The sequence below is a fragment of the Lissotriton helveticus genome, chromosome 2_1 (assembly GCF_964261635.1).
Source record: "Lissotriton helveticus chromosome 2_1, aLisHel1.1, whole genome shotgun sequence".
Lineage (NCBI taxonomy): Eukaryota > Metazoa > Chordata > Amphibia > Caudata > Salamandridae > Lissotriton > Lissotriton helveticus.
In genome coordinates this window covers 350655909-350671268 of record NC_136059.1, presented here as the reverse complement: position 1 = coordinate 350671268, position 15360 = coordinate 350655909, and the positions used below count along the sequence as shown (strand labels likewise).

At 43.3% G+C, this 15360-nt stretch overlaps 1 protein-coding gene across 1 annotated transcript in view; it reads right to left on the bottom strand.

Annotated features, from left to right (window-relative positions):
* SKP2 (S-phase kinase associated protein 2) overlaps positions 1-15360 on the bottom strand; it is a 128476-nt gene that overhangs the window by 14883 nt on the left and 98233 nt on the right. Inside the window, exons 7-8 of the mRNA XM_078674949.1 lie at positions 14872-14999; positions 9893-9944 (exon numbers count right to left, since the gene is read on the bottom strand). Coding sequence (XP_078531075.1) covers positions 9893-9944; positions 14872-14999 — 180 coding nt within the window. The remainder of the gene's footprint in view (positions 1-9892; positions 9945-14871; positions 15000-15360) is intronic.

Genomic DNA, 15360 nt, shown 5'->3' with positions numbered 1-15360 from the left:
AAAACCCAATCCAATGTGTGGGAGGAGTCAGACCCAACACAGAGAACTTTAGAGTGCTCACAAGAAGCCTCCCATAGATCAGTGTGTGCGTGCTGCGCTAAGTTTGACCTAAAAAGGATGGTGGAAGACTGGGTTTCCATGTTAATTACCAGCTCTCACTCAGATTATTAAATAACTGCACATTAGATTAAAACAGATTTAGAACCACATTAAATGACATTTGCCCAATTAAATAAACTTTAATTAAATATTATATAAAATTATATATTTGGCACCCGTAGTAATTAGTGCTTATTAAAACTGCATTCTCTTCAGAGCTAAAATAAGTATCCTTATAAAGCATACCTCCTCCTCATTTTTTTTTTTCTTCAAATATTTTTATTGGGTTTTCTCAGTTCGAAATTTACAACAAACAATAAAAAACCCCACCCTCCCCTTGTCTTTCACACAGTACTGAGCATCAGAGCATTTTATCACGTGACCACTTTCCGGAAGTTACACAGCCAATTGCCAACAACCCGAGAAAGGGGGCAGGCGGCGTTAATAGCAGTCTTCCCCGTCATAGCAGTTTATCCATTCTGTCCTCCCAGGTGATCTACTCAAGCACTCCCGTTAAGCAGCTAATCTTTCCCCACGCTATTGATGCGTTCTTCCTCCCCCGCAGTTCCAGCCTTTGCCCCCTCCCCACCGCCCTTGCCATGCATATGTGCCTGCAACAACCCCCAGAAATTTTTAGGGCGGTTCCTAGGAGGTAGCAGTTCGTTATAGTTTTCTGATTGTGTGCAGCAGTACAGCATATCCCGCGCCCAACATTTAACCGTAGGCGTCGGTCCTCTCATCCAACACAGGGCTTCCTCTCTTTTAGCCATTAGCATACCCATGCCCACCAGTCTGCGGGATGCCCTGGGCACCTTTCTGGTATATCCTAAGAGCGCTAGCGCAGGATCTGGATCCAACTCAACCTCAGTCACACTGCTCAACTCCTTAAAGATGTCCCCCCAAAATGCCTGCACTCCCGGGCAAGACTATGCCAGGTGCAGAAAATCCGCCTCTGGGGCGAGGCACCTCTCACACTCCGCATCCTCACGGAGGCCAAATCTACGTAAACGCTCAGGGGTGTAGTAGACTCTATTAATGAACTTAAAGTGGACCATCCTGTGTCTACCATTGAGTGAAATTCGCCTGGTAAGTTCACAGCAGTAACGCCACATTTCATCATCAATAGCTGTTTGCAAATCTCTTTGCCACACCAGTCTCGCCACTGTGTATTGATTCTTCCTATGCGTCATTGCAATCTTATAAAGGTTTGTTACCAACTTGCGTGGGGTCTCTGTTTTAACCACATAGGAAAGCTCAGGAACTTCAGGCGGCTCTGCAAGGTCGTCTCCTAACTGCTCCAGAAGGGCCCTACGCACTCTATAATACTGGAAACGTTGTAGTGGCGGGCCCGCCTCCCCAGTCCCGCAGATCTGATCCCAGGTCTTGGCCTTGCCTTCTAGGAATAAATCTCCCGCTTTCAGAATGTTTAGCCTGTGTAGGGAGTCTATCACTCCCCTATCTCTGCAGGGGAGCAGCCAGTGAGCCCATTCTACTGGCATGATTGGCGAGTACAACAATGCCCCTCCCTGTTGTTGCAGTAGGCAGTGCCAAGCGTGATTGGTGGATGTGATGGAGTCCACTATTCCCGTTTTTCGGTCTACTGCTTTAAATACCGTTGCTGTTAAGGGAAGTGGATCTGCAAACAGTGTTTCCATGCGCAAATGCGGGATGTGTGGGTACCCATGTATCCAGGTGTGCATGTGTGCCCCTTGCGCCACCCTGTAGTAAAGTTAAAAAATCAGGGGCGCCCAAGCAATATGGAGTGAGTATCTTCCATCTGACCCGTGGCTGCCTACCCGCCCACGCGAACCTCACCATGATGCATGTTAGTCGTTGGAAGAATTCCCGGGGTAACGCCATTGGGAGATTTGTGAAGAGAAAGAGCATTCTTGGAAGCACTACCATCTTCATGACAGATATGCGACCTAGGAGGGAAAGCGGTAGTCTACTCCATGTTTCTACATCATCTTCTAATTTGCTAATGGCCACGCCACAGTTCTCTCTAAACACAGTCTCTGAGTCTGCATGCAGGCGTATACCTAGATTTCTAACCGGTTCCGTAGTGCACAGTAGTGGAAATTCCATTTTGAATTCTTGCGTGGCCGGGTTAAGGGGGAAAGCCAGGAACTTCGATCAGTTAACCCTCAGGCCTGAAAGCGCACCGAAGTGCACCACCTCTCGGAGCACCGCAGCTAAATTATTTTCCGGTTCACGGACATATAGCAGCTTGTCGTCTGCATACATGGAGACCACGATCTTGTAGGTGGGGAAGCAGATACCTTCATGTCCGTCATATTCCCGAAAAGCGCAGGCCAATGGCTCCGCCACGATAGCATACAGCAGAGGAGACAGTGGGCAACCCTGACTGGTTCCTCTGCCTATTGAAATGGGGTCCGTAACCAAGTTACCAAGGCGAATCCTCGCCAATGGTCTGTTGTACAAGGTTCCAATCATTTGCAGGAACGGAGCTCCCAGCCCCATCCTCGTTAATACTTGCCTCATGAAGGGCCATTCCACGGAGTCGAAGGCCTTCTCCATGTGTAGTAACACCGCAACAGCTTTAACGTCTTGCTTTACGTGTTGCATTGTGCCTAAGACCGTGCGTATATTGTATGTGAGGTTCCTACCTGGTATGAAACCTCCCTACTCCGGCGCAACCAGCAGCGGGGCAAGAAGCGCAAGGCGGTTAGCCAACACCTTAGCGTATATCTTTGTGTCCACGTTCAGTAGGGAGAGGGGTCGAAACAAACTGCACTCATCAAGCGGCTTCCCAGGCTTGGGGATCGCTACCATAATAGCTTCTCTCATTGACTGCGGCATGCACCCAGAGTCACACAAATCACCATACAGCCTCGATAAGTGAGGGAGCAATAGGTCCTGAAATGCCTTATAGAATTCTACCGTGAGCCCGTCTGACCCCCGGAGCACTGCTAGACTTCATGCTCGCTATAGCTTCAACTATCTCGTCCCTCTCTATGGGTTGCATTAAGAATTCACTGTGTGTGTCCGTAAGGGTGGGGAGCTCAATATGCTCCAGGTAATCCACTATCTCCTCCTCTCAGTCCCCACTTTTAGTAGAATACAAATCCATATAGTATTGTCTGAATCTTTGTGCGACTTCTGTCTCCTCCGTGAGGACTACTCCTTCAGCTGACTTAACCCCCGAGAATTGTGTTGTACCCCGCCTCCCCTTTAGTACTCTTGCAAGGGTCGAGTTCGGCCTATGCCCCTCGCCGTACGTTCGGGCCATGGCATACTTCCCAATATGCTTAACCTCCCTGTCCGCTTCTTCATGGTACTCTCTGAGTAAAGTCTTAATCTATAGCTGTGACATTTTTTACCGCTCCTCTAATTGACCCAGCCGCTTCTCCAGTTCATTTAATCTGCGCCTGATGGACCGGAGGACCCCAGGGTGTTTGGACATAGCAATACCTCTGACATATACCTTAAACGCCTCCCAAATAGTTTGGAAGTTGTCTACTAAACCTATGTTGGCTTCAAAGAACACTTCAATTGCTTCCGCTAGTTCTCCCCTAAACAGTGGGTCTAGGAGGGAGTAGGGCGGGAAGCGCCAAGTAAAAGGACAAATTGTTTTCCTTGGGGTGGCCAAGACCAGCAGGATTGGTGAATGATCAGAGTGTGCGTGGGAGAACCCTGCAGTCCCGCAGTTGTCCCATCAGTGGAGAAGACCTCCTCCTCAGTTTTAAAGTGGATAAAATGTAGTTGAGGACAGAGATACAAATTGTATGGGTTTTTAAACATTAATTACCATTTGGGGAATTTTGGGAAGCGATACAGAAAAAAATTACTGAACGAAATTATACCAAATTTGGCAAAAAGTTAGAACTCTGCTCAGAATGCATGCAAATCAGTTAAGCTATTGTTGGGAAATTAGCATTTAAAAGAAGCTCAGATTGGGCATGGAGGGGTTAAAAAATGTGTTCCATCTGGACTGATGGTTCTGACTGGCCACTTTAAAGGGGACTAGTCAATCCTGATTTACTGGCCACCAACTGAATAATACAGGAAAAGCACACCTTTGCATTGTGTTACACTACCAACATGACTATAGCTCATGTGGCGGCACAAACAATGAAATGTGTGCTTTTCCGGAGTAATCCATTTACCTCTACAGGGCTGTCTAAGGAACCGAGCGGCCCATTTTGCATTATTGACTCCGTCTAGGAATACTATTGTATGTGTTGGTGTGACCACTTGCTCCACACAATACAAAGGTGTACTTCTCCGTTTCAAGGGAATTTTTGTCTAACTACTTTCTTCTGATGAGACCTGAAGTCTAACTACAGGTTGAAACATTGACATCCCCTCTCTAAGTTGCTTTCAAAACATGTTGCGTTTCGGTAGGAGATACCATATATGAACATACAGGATCTCCACTTAGGTTTGTTAGATATAAAATTCTATACAACCTTGGGATCTGTTCAGTGTCTTGTTCTATGGGGGTGTGGGGAATATTATATATATATATACACACACACACACACACACACACACATATACATTACATGTATTTGAATCCAAGTTATTGGTTGCTCCAAAGCCCGCCATGACGTCCAGGACGTAATGAAGCAGTGCTCAGGTATTGCACCTGACCTTGGGCGAGTTCTGACAGACTTGCCCCTGTGGCTATGAATACTTGGATTGACAGGCTAAGGCGTGTTGGGGACCCGAGGGAGAAACTTTGTTCAAGGTTTTCAAGACTGCACTTTAAGTTTCCTTTTTTCGCCAGTCACTTTGACGCCCAAAACCACTGTGTTGAGACTGTATAACGCTACCTACCTGGAATCCTGAATTGCATTCTGGTTGTTGCAGTTCCGTGGTACACAAGGAACTGTAACAGGTGCGTGATATGACATCAGGGAGCGTGGCCGCTCGCTCTAACAAGAAGGTGCGGCTGACTTGGAACATTTAGCGAGATGGAAGTATGTGCGATACATCTTGGGCGCTGATGAAGGCACAAAATTGCCGAAATGCATTCGCCATTTAAACAAGAATAAAGGTGCTTCCAAAGGATCCCCCCGTATGGCTGCTGTTCTTCATTTTGTGGTGAAGGGTGTTTTCATATATATATATATACATATATACGCCCCCCCTCCTTCCGGAGGGCAAATGAGTCGCACTCGCTGCACTGGTTCTTAACCTTTTATTGAGAGCAGCTTCAGGCAGGTTTTTCAATTGCGGGTAATCCTGACGCGTTTCGTTGACGGCTGTCAACTTCCTCAGAGGTCGGCCCAGCAAATGGAGAAGCTGCGCGGGGTCAGAAGAGTCTATTAGTAGCGTAACTGGCCCTCTAGTGGACACCTGTTGGTGCTTGCTCAGCATGCTGGTATATGTTGTTCCCCAGCCTTCCATTCACTTACTGCCAAGTTGCTCACTGTCTCTCACTGGAACCAGAGGTATCCAGTCGTGTAGCTCCTCGTCGCAGTCTTACTTTGAAAGGCTGCAGAGGAAACATGCCCCACTCTGGTGTTAGGCGGCAGACGGTTTCCCATTGTCCATATTACCGGAGTTTCAAAGTGTGTCCTTTTGGTGCGGGGAAACGTGGCGCTCTTGCTGTCGGTGCTGCACTCTGCGACAGGACACGGTCACCAAGTATGAGAACGTGGGCCCCCCCCCTTCCGGAGGGCAAATGAGTCGCACTCGCTGCACTGGTTCTTAACCTTTTATTGAGAGCAGTTTCAGGCAGGTTTTTCAATTGTGGGTAATCCTGGCGCGTTTCGTTGACAGCTGTCAACTTCCTCAGAGGTCGGCCCAGCAAATGGAGAAGCTGCACGGGGTCACAAGAGTCTATTAGTAGCGTAACCGGCCCTCTAGTGGACACCTGTTGGCGCTTGCTCAGCATGCTGGTATATGTGGTTCCCCAGCCTTCCATTCACTTACTGCCAAGTTGCTCACTGTCTCTCACTGGAACCAAAGGTATCCAGTCGTGTAGCTCCTCGTCGCAGTCTCACTTTGAAAGGCTGCAGAAAAATATTTTCAACTTAAGAAATTAACATCTATTGTGAGTGACCATTCTGGGAATACATGGCCTAATCGGCAAGATTCTGAGATGTTAAAAAATCTTGCATGGTTTGGCTACCAATACAGAGCAGAGGTACATTCAACTCGGGAAATCCTAAAAGACACTGGGGTTCCATTGGTAAGCCGTGACAGAAGCCCGTTTGGCCCTTCATCAACATTTGTGCCAACTATGCCAAAAGATGCCACAGACATTTTTAGTGATATGGTGACAGAAGACATGAAAAAAACTTCACAAGTCTATCAGAAACAAAAACTACAAGATGAAACATACAGAGCTGCAATACTACAATCTTATGCAAAAACTAAAACAGGTTAAAGATTTGATTATAAATGAGGCAGACAAAGGTGGCAACGTTGTCATCTGGCCATGAGACCAATATATGACTGAGGCAATGGTCCACCTGAATGACTCTATATGTTATAAGGAGGCTACATTTACAGTTCTGAACAAAATCAAAGATATGGTGCAGAAAGAACTGTTTCAATGGAAAAGACAAGGCCTTATAAGCAAAAATGAGTTTATGTATTTGAAAAAAGATCACCCTATCACATCAACTTTGTATTTTATTCCCAAGGTCCACAAACAAATTGCTCCAATAAATTCTGCCCAGAACAGTTCTTTCTGCACCATATCTTTGGGGTGGCGGTCCCAGGGGTTTGGGGGGCCTTTGAGCCCACTCAACCATTTTTCTTTGAAGCCCCGGGGGTGTCGGTCCTCGGGGCTGGGGGAGGCTGTGAGCCCCCCCCTGCACATACTATATTAAAGCCCTTTGGGCCCCCCATTACATATCAATATTGCCCCCGGGACTTGGATCCCCCCCGGGGGCTAAATAGCAACGAGCCAACGTTTCACTTTATTTTCACAGCAGGAGCGACGCACCCTGCGCGGATTTTGCAGATTAAAAAAAAAATGTTTTTGGCCGTGGGGGTCTTTGTGGGATCCCCTAAGCAGGCCTTAGGGGGTCAGGCGGTTTCTACCCTTTCCCCTTTTTGCGTCTTAGTTTGACTGATTTCTTGTCCCTCGGTTCTACCGAGGCACTAGATGTCAGCCAACACTTCCTGGTTTGGAGTGTTGACCGCCAATTAGGATGAAGCTCGTGCTCTGGAGGGTGCGCGGATCCTCCGCAGGCATAGATATCACTATCTTTATTCCTTAGTTTCTCAAAAACTACTGAACGGATTTACATAATTTATAAAAAAGTTCGCTTTCTGAGCCAACCAGTACCTTTTTGCCAAATTTGGTGTAATTCCGTTAAGCAGTTTTTGCTATAACAGTGTCTAAAGTTTCCAATGGGAAACTTGATTTTTTGAATTTCTCAGGAACTACTGAATGGATTTAAACAGTTTTAAAAAATTGTGCTTTCTGAACCAAGGGCTACCTTTTTGCAAAATTTGGTGTAATTCCGTTCAGCAGTTCGGGCTGTAGCCGTATCTAACATTTCCTATGGGAAATAACATGGGGGGCGGGCGGGCACACGCGCGCGGACACACACACACACACACGGTCGGCCGGTCTCTCTCTCTCTCTCTCTCTCTCTCTCACATTGGGCGCAGGGCCAAGACTGATTTGCATATGGCTGGGTCCAAACTAGAATGGCATGGTGAGCAAAAAAACGATGGATTTAGGCCCAGATCTCTGAACTGGGATGAATGTATGACATTGTTCTGCATTCTGTCCATTAATTGTTTTTTGCATTTGCATTTGTTTTCAAACAGTCTCCATTGTGTACTTCTTAGTCCCATCACCACGCTACATGTTGATCTCACCCATGTGCTTTTCCGCCACACCTTTCTGTGCTGTGCTTTCGCCCTGCATTGCTCTTTCGCCCTGCATTGCTTTTTCACCCCTGTGCTTCTCCCTGTTCCATACTGCGCTCTCTTGCCGGTCTGCCTCTGTTTCCCTTTGCTCCACACTGCTCTCTTGCCAGTGTTGTGTACTTCTACCGCTGGCCACCATGTTGCTTCCGACCACATCCTCCGTGATCCTTTGCCCCACCAGCAGCCTCCATGTTGCTTCCACCTAAGCTCTACTTGTTGCTCCCTTCCAACCACTTAAAAAAACAAAACAAAAGAGAAAGTGCGCTGGTACTACCTTTTTAAAAAATCTTTTACCAATTTAACTTGGATTAGTAAATAAAAATACCCTGCCCATTCATTTGGTGGGGTTGTGTATGTGTGATGCAGGCGCTAACAAAAGGAAACTGCTGCTGTGGCATAGCATCTTTTTGGGGAATTCATCTTTAGCAATGCAGCGCAGAGAAGCAAAAAAACATTGGCAAATTCAAAAATTACAAAAGGCGATATATACTAGATTTGCCACTGCTGGTCTTACAAAGCAGTTGCCTTTGTGAAGATGGGCAAAAAAGGGGGAGAGGGTAGGGGGAGGGGGTAGAGGGAGGGGGAGGGGGGGGAGAGCGATCTTGCGAAGGCCCTGACCACTCTATCTCAATGCCGACTTTTATAACAAGGAGAACTGTACTCTTCTTCCTGTGCCTTCTTCCATGAATGTTTCAGTTCTTGTTTGGTAATACATTTCCTCATACCTCTGAGTAACTTTCTGTTGTAAACTCTTTACATGAAAATATGCGGCAGGGCTATGTGCTTAGTATTCCTTTTTCCTGCCATTTCTATTTCTACAAGTTCTGCTTACTAAACTAACGTTTCCTCTCTTGTATCTCCTAATAAAGAACAGATTTTTTTCCCCCTGTCCCAGTTAATATTTCGACCTATGCAAATCCCTACCCGTTACACACATTCCCTGGTTTTCTTTCAACCAATCACTTGTAAAGCGCACTACTCACCCATGAGGGTCTCAAGGCGCTGAGGGGAGGGGGGTGCTGCTACTGCTTGAAGAGCCAGGTCTTGAGGAGTCTTATGAAGGAGAACAGGTCCTGGGTCTGCCACAGGTGGATAGGGAGGGTGTTCCAGGTCTTGGCGGCGAGGAAGGAGAAGGACCTGCCACCTGAGGTTCCTTGCTGGATGCGGGGGACGGCGACGAGGGCGAGGCTGGCGGAGCGGAGTTGACAAGTGGGGGTGTAGAAGCGGAGTCTGCTGTTCAGGTAGGCTGGTCCGGTGTTGTAATTCTTGCAATCTGTGCTTTCACAGTTCATGCATGAACTACCCTCAAACTTCTTGCTTGCAAATATCATAGTTCATTAAAGACATTTCTTGCAGAAACATTCAGGTTTCTAGTACTTCCATGAATTACGTTTGATCTCTGAATATTGGTGCTCCCCAAACCATGGCATTTACCATATCTTGCAATTCAAAACTCACAGGAGCATCTATTATGTAGGATGCCACACGATTCTAACTAGTTATCTTGAGTTCTTAATTTTCACTAAGAATTTTTCTTGTGTTCAAATATATTAGGACACCAAAGATAGGAAAGCACTAGTGTGTTATGTCCACTCATTTGCCTTTCAAGACCCCTTGTTCTGCTGCCTGGTTTCATAAGTTTTCTGCAACCACATGCTCCTCCTGCTTGTTTGTTTACTCACCTGTTGGTCTTTTTCAAGATACCACTCAAGCACTATGATCTGTAATGACTGCTTTATGTAAGTTTTGTTATATTTTGTCCCAATGCGGTCCTTGTAAATTTACGGTCAACGCTGTATAGCCTTTATAGAAATATATTTACTCAATGTATTGATGGGGGAGGGCTGGGGTGGGTGCAGGGAGGAATGAAGGTCAAATATAGAAAACATTAATACGCTATACACTAGCTAAACGAGCCAGGTCATTTACCTACCTTAGATCCAAGTTGGTGATATTAGGACATCGCTCAACTAACAACTTGATATCTGCAGAAATAAGAAAATAAAAAGGTTTATTTTACTGATAAATCGCTAACAAGCTGAACAGTCACTTAAAATTAAGATAGGTCTGGGGGGAGGGGTTAGGGATCAACTGTGGGTCTTATAGTGTTTCCATTTTTCATGGTAATTTGCTGTAGAATTTCTTATTTCTCTATAAAGGCCGTTCCGGCCTGGATATTCTGCTAGCATCCAATGAAATCTCATCCAATGAAATCTATCATGAAAAATTAAAATTAAAATAGCTACAGGGATACTGGCAGGCCGTTGTTGAGAAATAACACAAGGTTACTGGATTGTCGATCAAAGAGTCCATCCGCCACTTCTTGCTTGGTGCAGTGCCACCACCCAAGAGGAAGGGAATACAACAAGTTTTTACTACTAGGACAGGTGCGAGGGACAAGGCTGGGGACACAAGGAACAGACTTAAAACCCAGGGGTGAAGGGCCTGATGGAATGTGCCAGTACAGAGGAAATACAAATGAAAATGGTTCGCACAGACAAGTATTTGGCTGATGACTTAGAGAACTGGTCATCAAAGACCAGAGATCTGATGGTGGAAATTAGGGGGTAGATGGAGGGGAGCTATGGAGGCAGATAACACAGATCACCCCACACATGAATAACAACGGTATTGTGTGTGTGTACATGTGTCATGAAGGTGCAGGCTTCAATAATATGTTATGATGTAAAAAGCATAAATATATATATATTTTTTTTTATACACAAAGATAACTGCCGAATGTTAAATTGGTACATTTCAATTCAATGCATATGTATTTTTAGTGATCTCTCACTATATATACATACACACACACACATATATATATATATATATATATATATATATATATATACATACACACATAGCAAGAGATCACAAAAACTCATGCATTGAATAAGCAAAATCTATGTTTTTTTAAATACATTTTTATTTACCAACATGAGTATATATATAAAAAAATAGAAATAGTCTTCTTATGTAAACAATCCAAATACATAATATCAACAATAATAAAGCATAGTACATATCGTACAAAATTATACAGAAGTATACCTTTAGTCTTGAAGCAGTGACCCCCAAATTTTCTTAAATTTTCCAACTGAGCGATTACCCCTCCCTTTAGATGAAGCTTGTTCCATATCATGTATCTCTTTAACTAGTCCCTACCAAACTAAAGCTGATGGAGAACCGCATGATATCCAAACGCGAGCTATTGTAAGCCTGGCACAAACTATTAAAATAGTAATTAAATCCGCTTGGCTAGATCTTATGTTCTGTCCACTCATCATTACATCTATTACTGATAACTTTATTGGTCTCCCTAGTTTCTGAAACATTATTTGAGACACCTTTTGCCAGAATTCTGCTAACTCGGGACATTAAAAAAACATGTGTTTTAAATCCGCTGCCGGTAGTTCACATTTAGGGCATTTTGTCAGATCACAAGTATAGTTATTAGATGCCCATTTAGATATTCTTTCAGGGGTATAATATAGTAAACATATGGTTTATACTGTTGTAGCTTCAGACTGGATGAATGTACAGACCTATTAATACTGCCTAAAGCCAGTGAGACAGTGTCAGCCAAGATTAATGTCCCCATATTTTGACTCCAACGGTCTGCTAGTCTAACACAATCGTCTACCTTATAAGTGTTTAAACTTCTATACCCTATGCTAATCAGAGATTTACAATTAGCCCCTATAAAAACAGTTCCATATGTCAGCATCCAACACATTAGACAATTTCATAGTGTGTATAAAGTAATCTCGAATCTGATAATATTTGAATTGCATATTTTCTGGAAGATTATATAAAATCTACAGGCTCTCGAATGTGATAAAACCATTATGACCGTACAGATCCTCTAAACACTTTATCTCACTACTAGCCCATCGTTTTAAAGCCCCCCCCCCGTGAAATATTTCTGGGACACCGGGATTGTCCCACAAGGGAAGTTTGACATGAAAGAAAGATGTATTGCATTTAGCCATAATTGCCCGCCAAATATTTACACTATCGCAAGCAATCTTAAATTTAACCCGCTTGCAATAATTTGGGTCGTTAGTTCTAAAAAGGAACATATTATGTTCTTCCCCTAACATTAATTTATAAAAGAAAAAGGTACTGCCCATAGGATTCATTAGGCTGCGGAAGTGGCCCAAGAATGCTGCCCAAAAGTATCATTTAAAATCAGGAAAATCAAGCCCCCCCCCCTAATTAAATGGAAGCTTCATTAAAATCAATAGCTCGTCGCGCTTTCTTGTACCCCCTTATGAAGCTGCTACAGACCCCATTCAACCGTTTAAAAAAGGAGTTATTCACTCGTAGAGGAATAGACCTGAATAAATAGAGGAATTTAGGGAGAATTTTTATTTTTATTATATTTATTCGCCTAATAATACCCATGGGCACTTTATGACAATTCTTAAGTGACTTGACAGTTTTTTTAATAATGTCTCATAATTTAGTATTACGATCTTCTCTATACTAGCTGACACTCTAACCCCCAGATAAGTGGCAACACTGCAGACTCCCAGAACTGGAGTCGGGGATTTATAATTTAATATGACTTGGGTTTTGTGTTTAATTTATAGCCAGAGATTGCGCCAAACTTCTCAGCCTCTTAGACTATCCCCTTCAATGCTTCATCGGCGTCAGCTGAATATACAGCAATATCGTCTGCATACGCTGTGATTTTAAGGCTATGCGTCCCACATACAAAAGGGCTTATTCAAGACTGATTTTGCAGAGCAAGAATAAATGGTTCTATTGACAGAGCAAACAATAAGGGTGATAGAGGGCACCCCTGGCGGGTGCCACGAGAAATTGGAAAAATAACAGATTGTAGTCCAGCATATAAGATTTTTGCAGTAGGATGATCATATAAAGCTCTGAGCCATTGCATAAACCTGCCTTTAATACCGAATGCAGATAGTGTAGTCCAGAGAAAATCCCACCCCACTCGGTCAAAAGCCTTCTCAGCATCTAAGAGAATCATACAGAGTGGGGTGGATTTTATCCTAGCAACATCGAATGCTGTCACGGCCGTGTTTACATGAGCAGTGGTGTCCCTACCCTGAATGAAGCCTTGCTGTTGAGGAGACACCAAATCAGGCATTATTAAAGCGAGCCGAGTCGCCAGAATTTTAGCAAAAAAATTAGCATCGTGTTTATAAGCGATATTGGCCTATATGACCCGTATTTTTCCGCTGGTTTATTTTTAGAAAAAAGACAATCTGTGCGATGTTCCATGAGGCAGGGGCTTTTCCTCTAGCCCCAATAAAGCGGATTACTTGATTAAAAAGTGGAAGTAGTTCATCCATACAGATTCTATACAATTCAAGAGGTATTGAATCTTCTCCTGATGCTTTACCAGAAGGCAAAGCGTCAATAGCCAACTTAATCTGTCAATGTAACATCTGCCATCAGTGAGTCCGAAGCTTCATCTCCCATCCTTTTAACTAAATTAGTCTGTAGATAGCTATCTATATCGACCATTTCCGTTCGATTCACTGGAGTGTACAGATAAAAAACAATCTATCTATATCTATATTTATATATACACACACACCATTTGTATTGGGGGAAAAGAATGTATATCCCATTTCAAACGTGTTACAAGGTGACTAACAGTACACTGTTGGGTGTGCCAAACTACCTGCAACGGTGTTCATTATTCATAATTCCAACACTGCCAAAAGTAAAGGCAATATTTGCTCAGGGCATATACAGAGCAATATAATTAATTTTGCAGTCAATATAATTAATTTTGCGGGCATTTCTGAACGGCATGCTTTACTTTCATACATGATGTTGCCGAACTAAAAGAAGGTACAATACTGCTGTACAATTGCATATAATTGTCAATCATTCTGCATTTGTCAAATCTAACACCACAAACAAAACAATGCACTAACTAATATGTACTGAACAATGGTCAAATATCAGACTTTCTGTACACTGTAAGTGTGGGAATCTGAAAGTACGACAATTTTGGCTTGGCTTCCATTTATTTATGCGCATTTTCTTTAACAAGGTGTCCACAGTTGGAATGCTATATTTATTCGGTCACAATCAGATTCCCTTCTCCTGCATATTTGGTTCAAGCTTTGGTTGTTTCTCAATTCAAACCAACTCTTACGTTTATTCTTTATGTTGTGCTCCTGATTCCAAACCCTGCACTAAGGTCTCTTTCGAGACCACCTATCTCTCTTCAGGGGTTCTCGTGCTACTCCACCACCAAATGTTGTCACCTAGTTGAAGATCTTTGGTAGTGCAAAAGGGATGTTAAAAATAAAGCATTACTGCTTTTTTGGAGCTGCTGTCAACGTGGAACGTCCATCCCTCCAGTGCGATGGCCATTGTAGAGCTTTTTTATCTTATGTATAAGACACACAATCTAGCATTCGTCTTTTTTGTTTTGGCCTTCTCCTGATTAACTTTTGGTAGTATTGATCACAATGTGGCAAAGTCACATGAGAAATTGATGTATATTTTATTATAATACAATTATTTTGTTAAGGCCTCCTTGCACCCCTCTACTTGAATGTTTCCAAAGAACAAATACATAGAAAAGTAGTGATGGTGATAGAACGGATGACTAATGAAATTCTGAGACACCAAAAATCCATGCAGGACTCTTTATTGGTTATTTTGGGGGGAAATTATAATGTTTATCAGAGTACTTGCTGGAACGCAGTCTTTTTCATATTGGTAGATTATATAGCTCCAAAGATGCATTTAAAATTAAATAATACAATTAAACAAATAAAACTAGTCAAGTATGATAAATGGCAGATCCAGTAGGATGTTGAGAACATTTTCAGATCTAATAATACACATTTATCTAAAAGTACAATGCAAAATACTACTGTTCATCATATGGGAGTGCTCTGTAGGAAACGTTACCAGCTATCTGCAGATTTTGTCTATAACCGCTGGCGTTTAACTGTGTCACGCTTGAAGGAATATGGTTGATCAAGGCTTTAATGTGATCTGCCGTGAAGTCGCACCAAGATATGTTCAGCTCCTCCAACCTGTTCAGAGAACACAATGTGCAGCCATCAAATCACAGTGCATTCAGTAGAAAAGGGTAAAGTAGAGCAATTCTACGAAGAAGGCAACAACTGGATCAAATATTTTATGATACAAGCCAACACATACATTACAAACGGTAGACTGTGCTGCTGAATTTCTACTTTAATTTGGCCAGGAATATTCACATACTTTCATGGATTGCATCTGAAATAGATTTAATACGTTTTCAACCAAGGGATTACCCAATGATGCATGAAATCCAAAGAGGTCTGCTGGATGTTGGTCAGCTACCCAAGCTGGGGACAACGCAGGTCACTAATGCACCAATTGATGCATCCAAAGTAATTACATTTTGGTTAA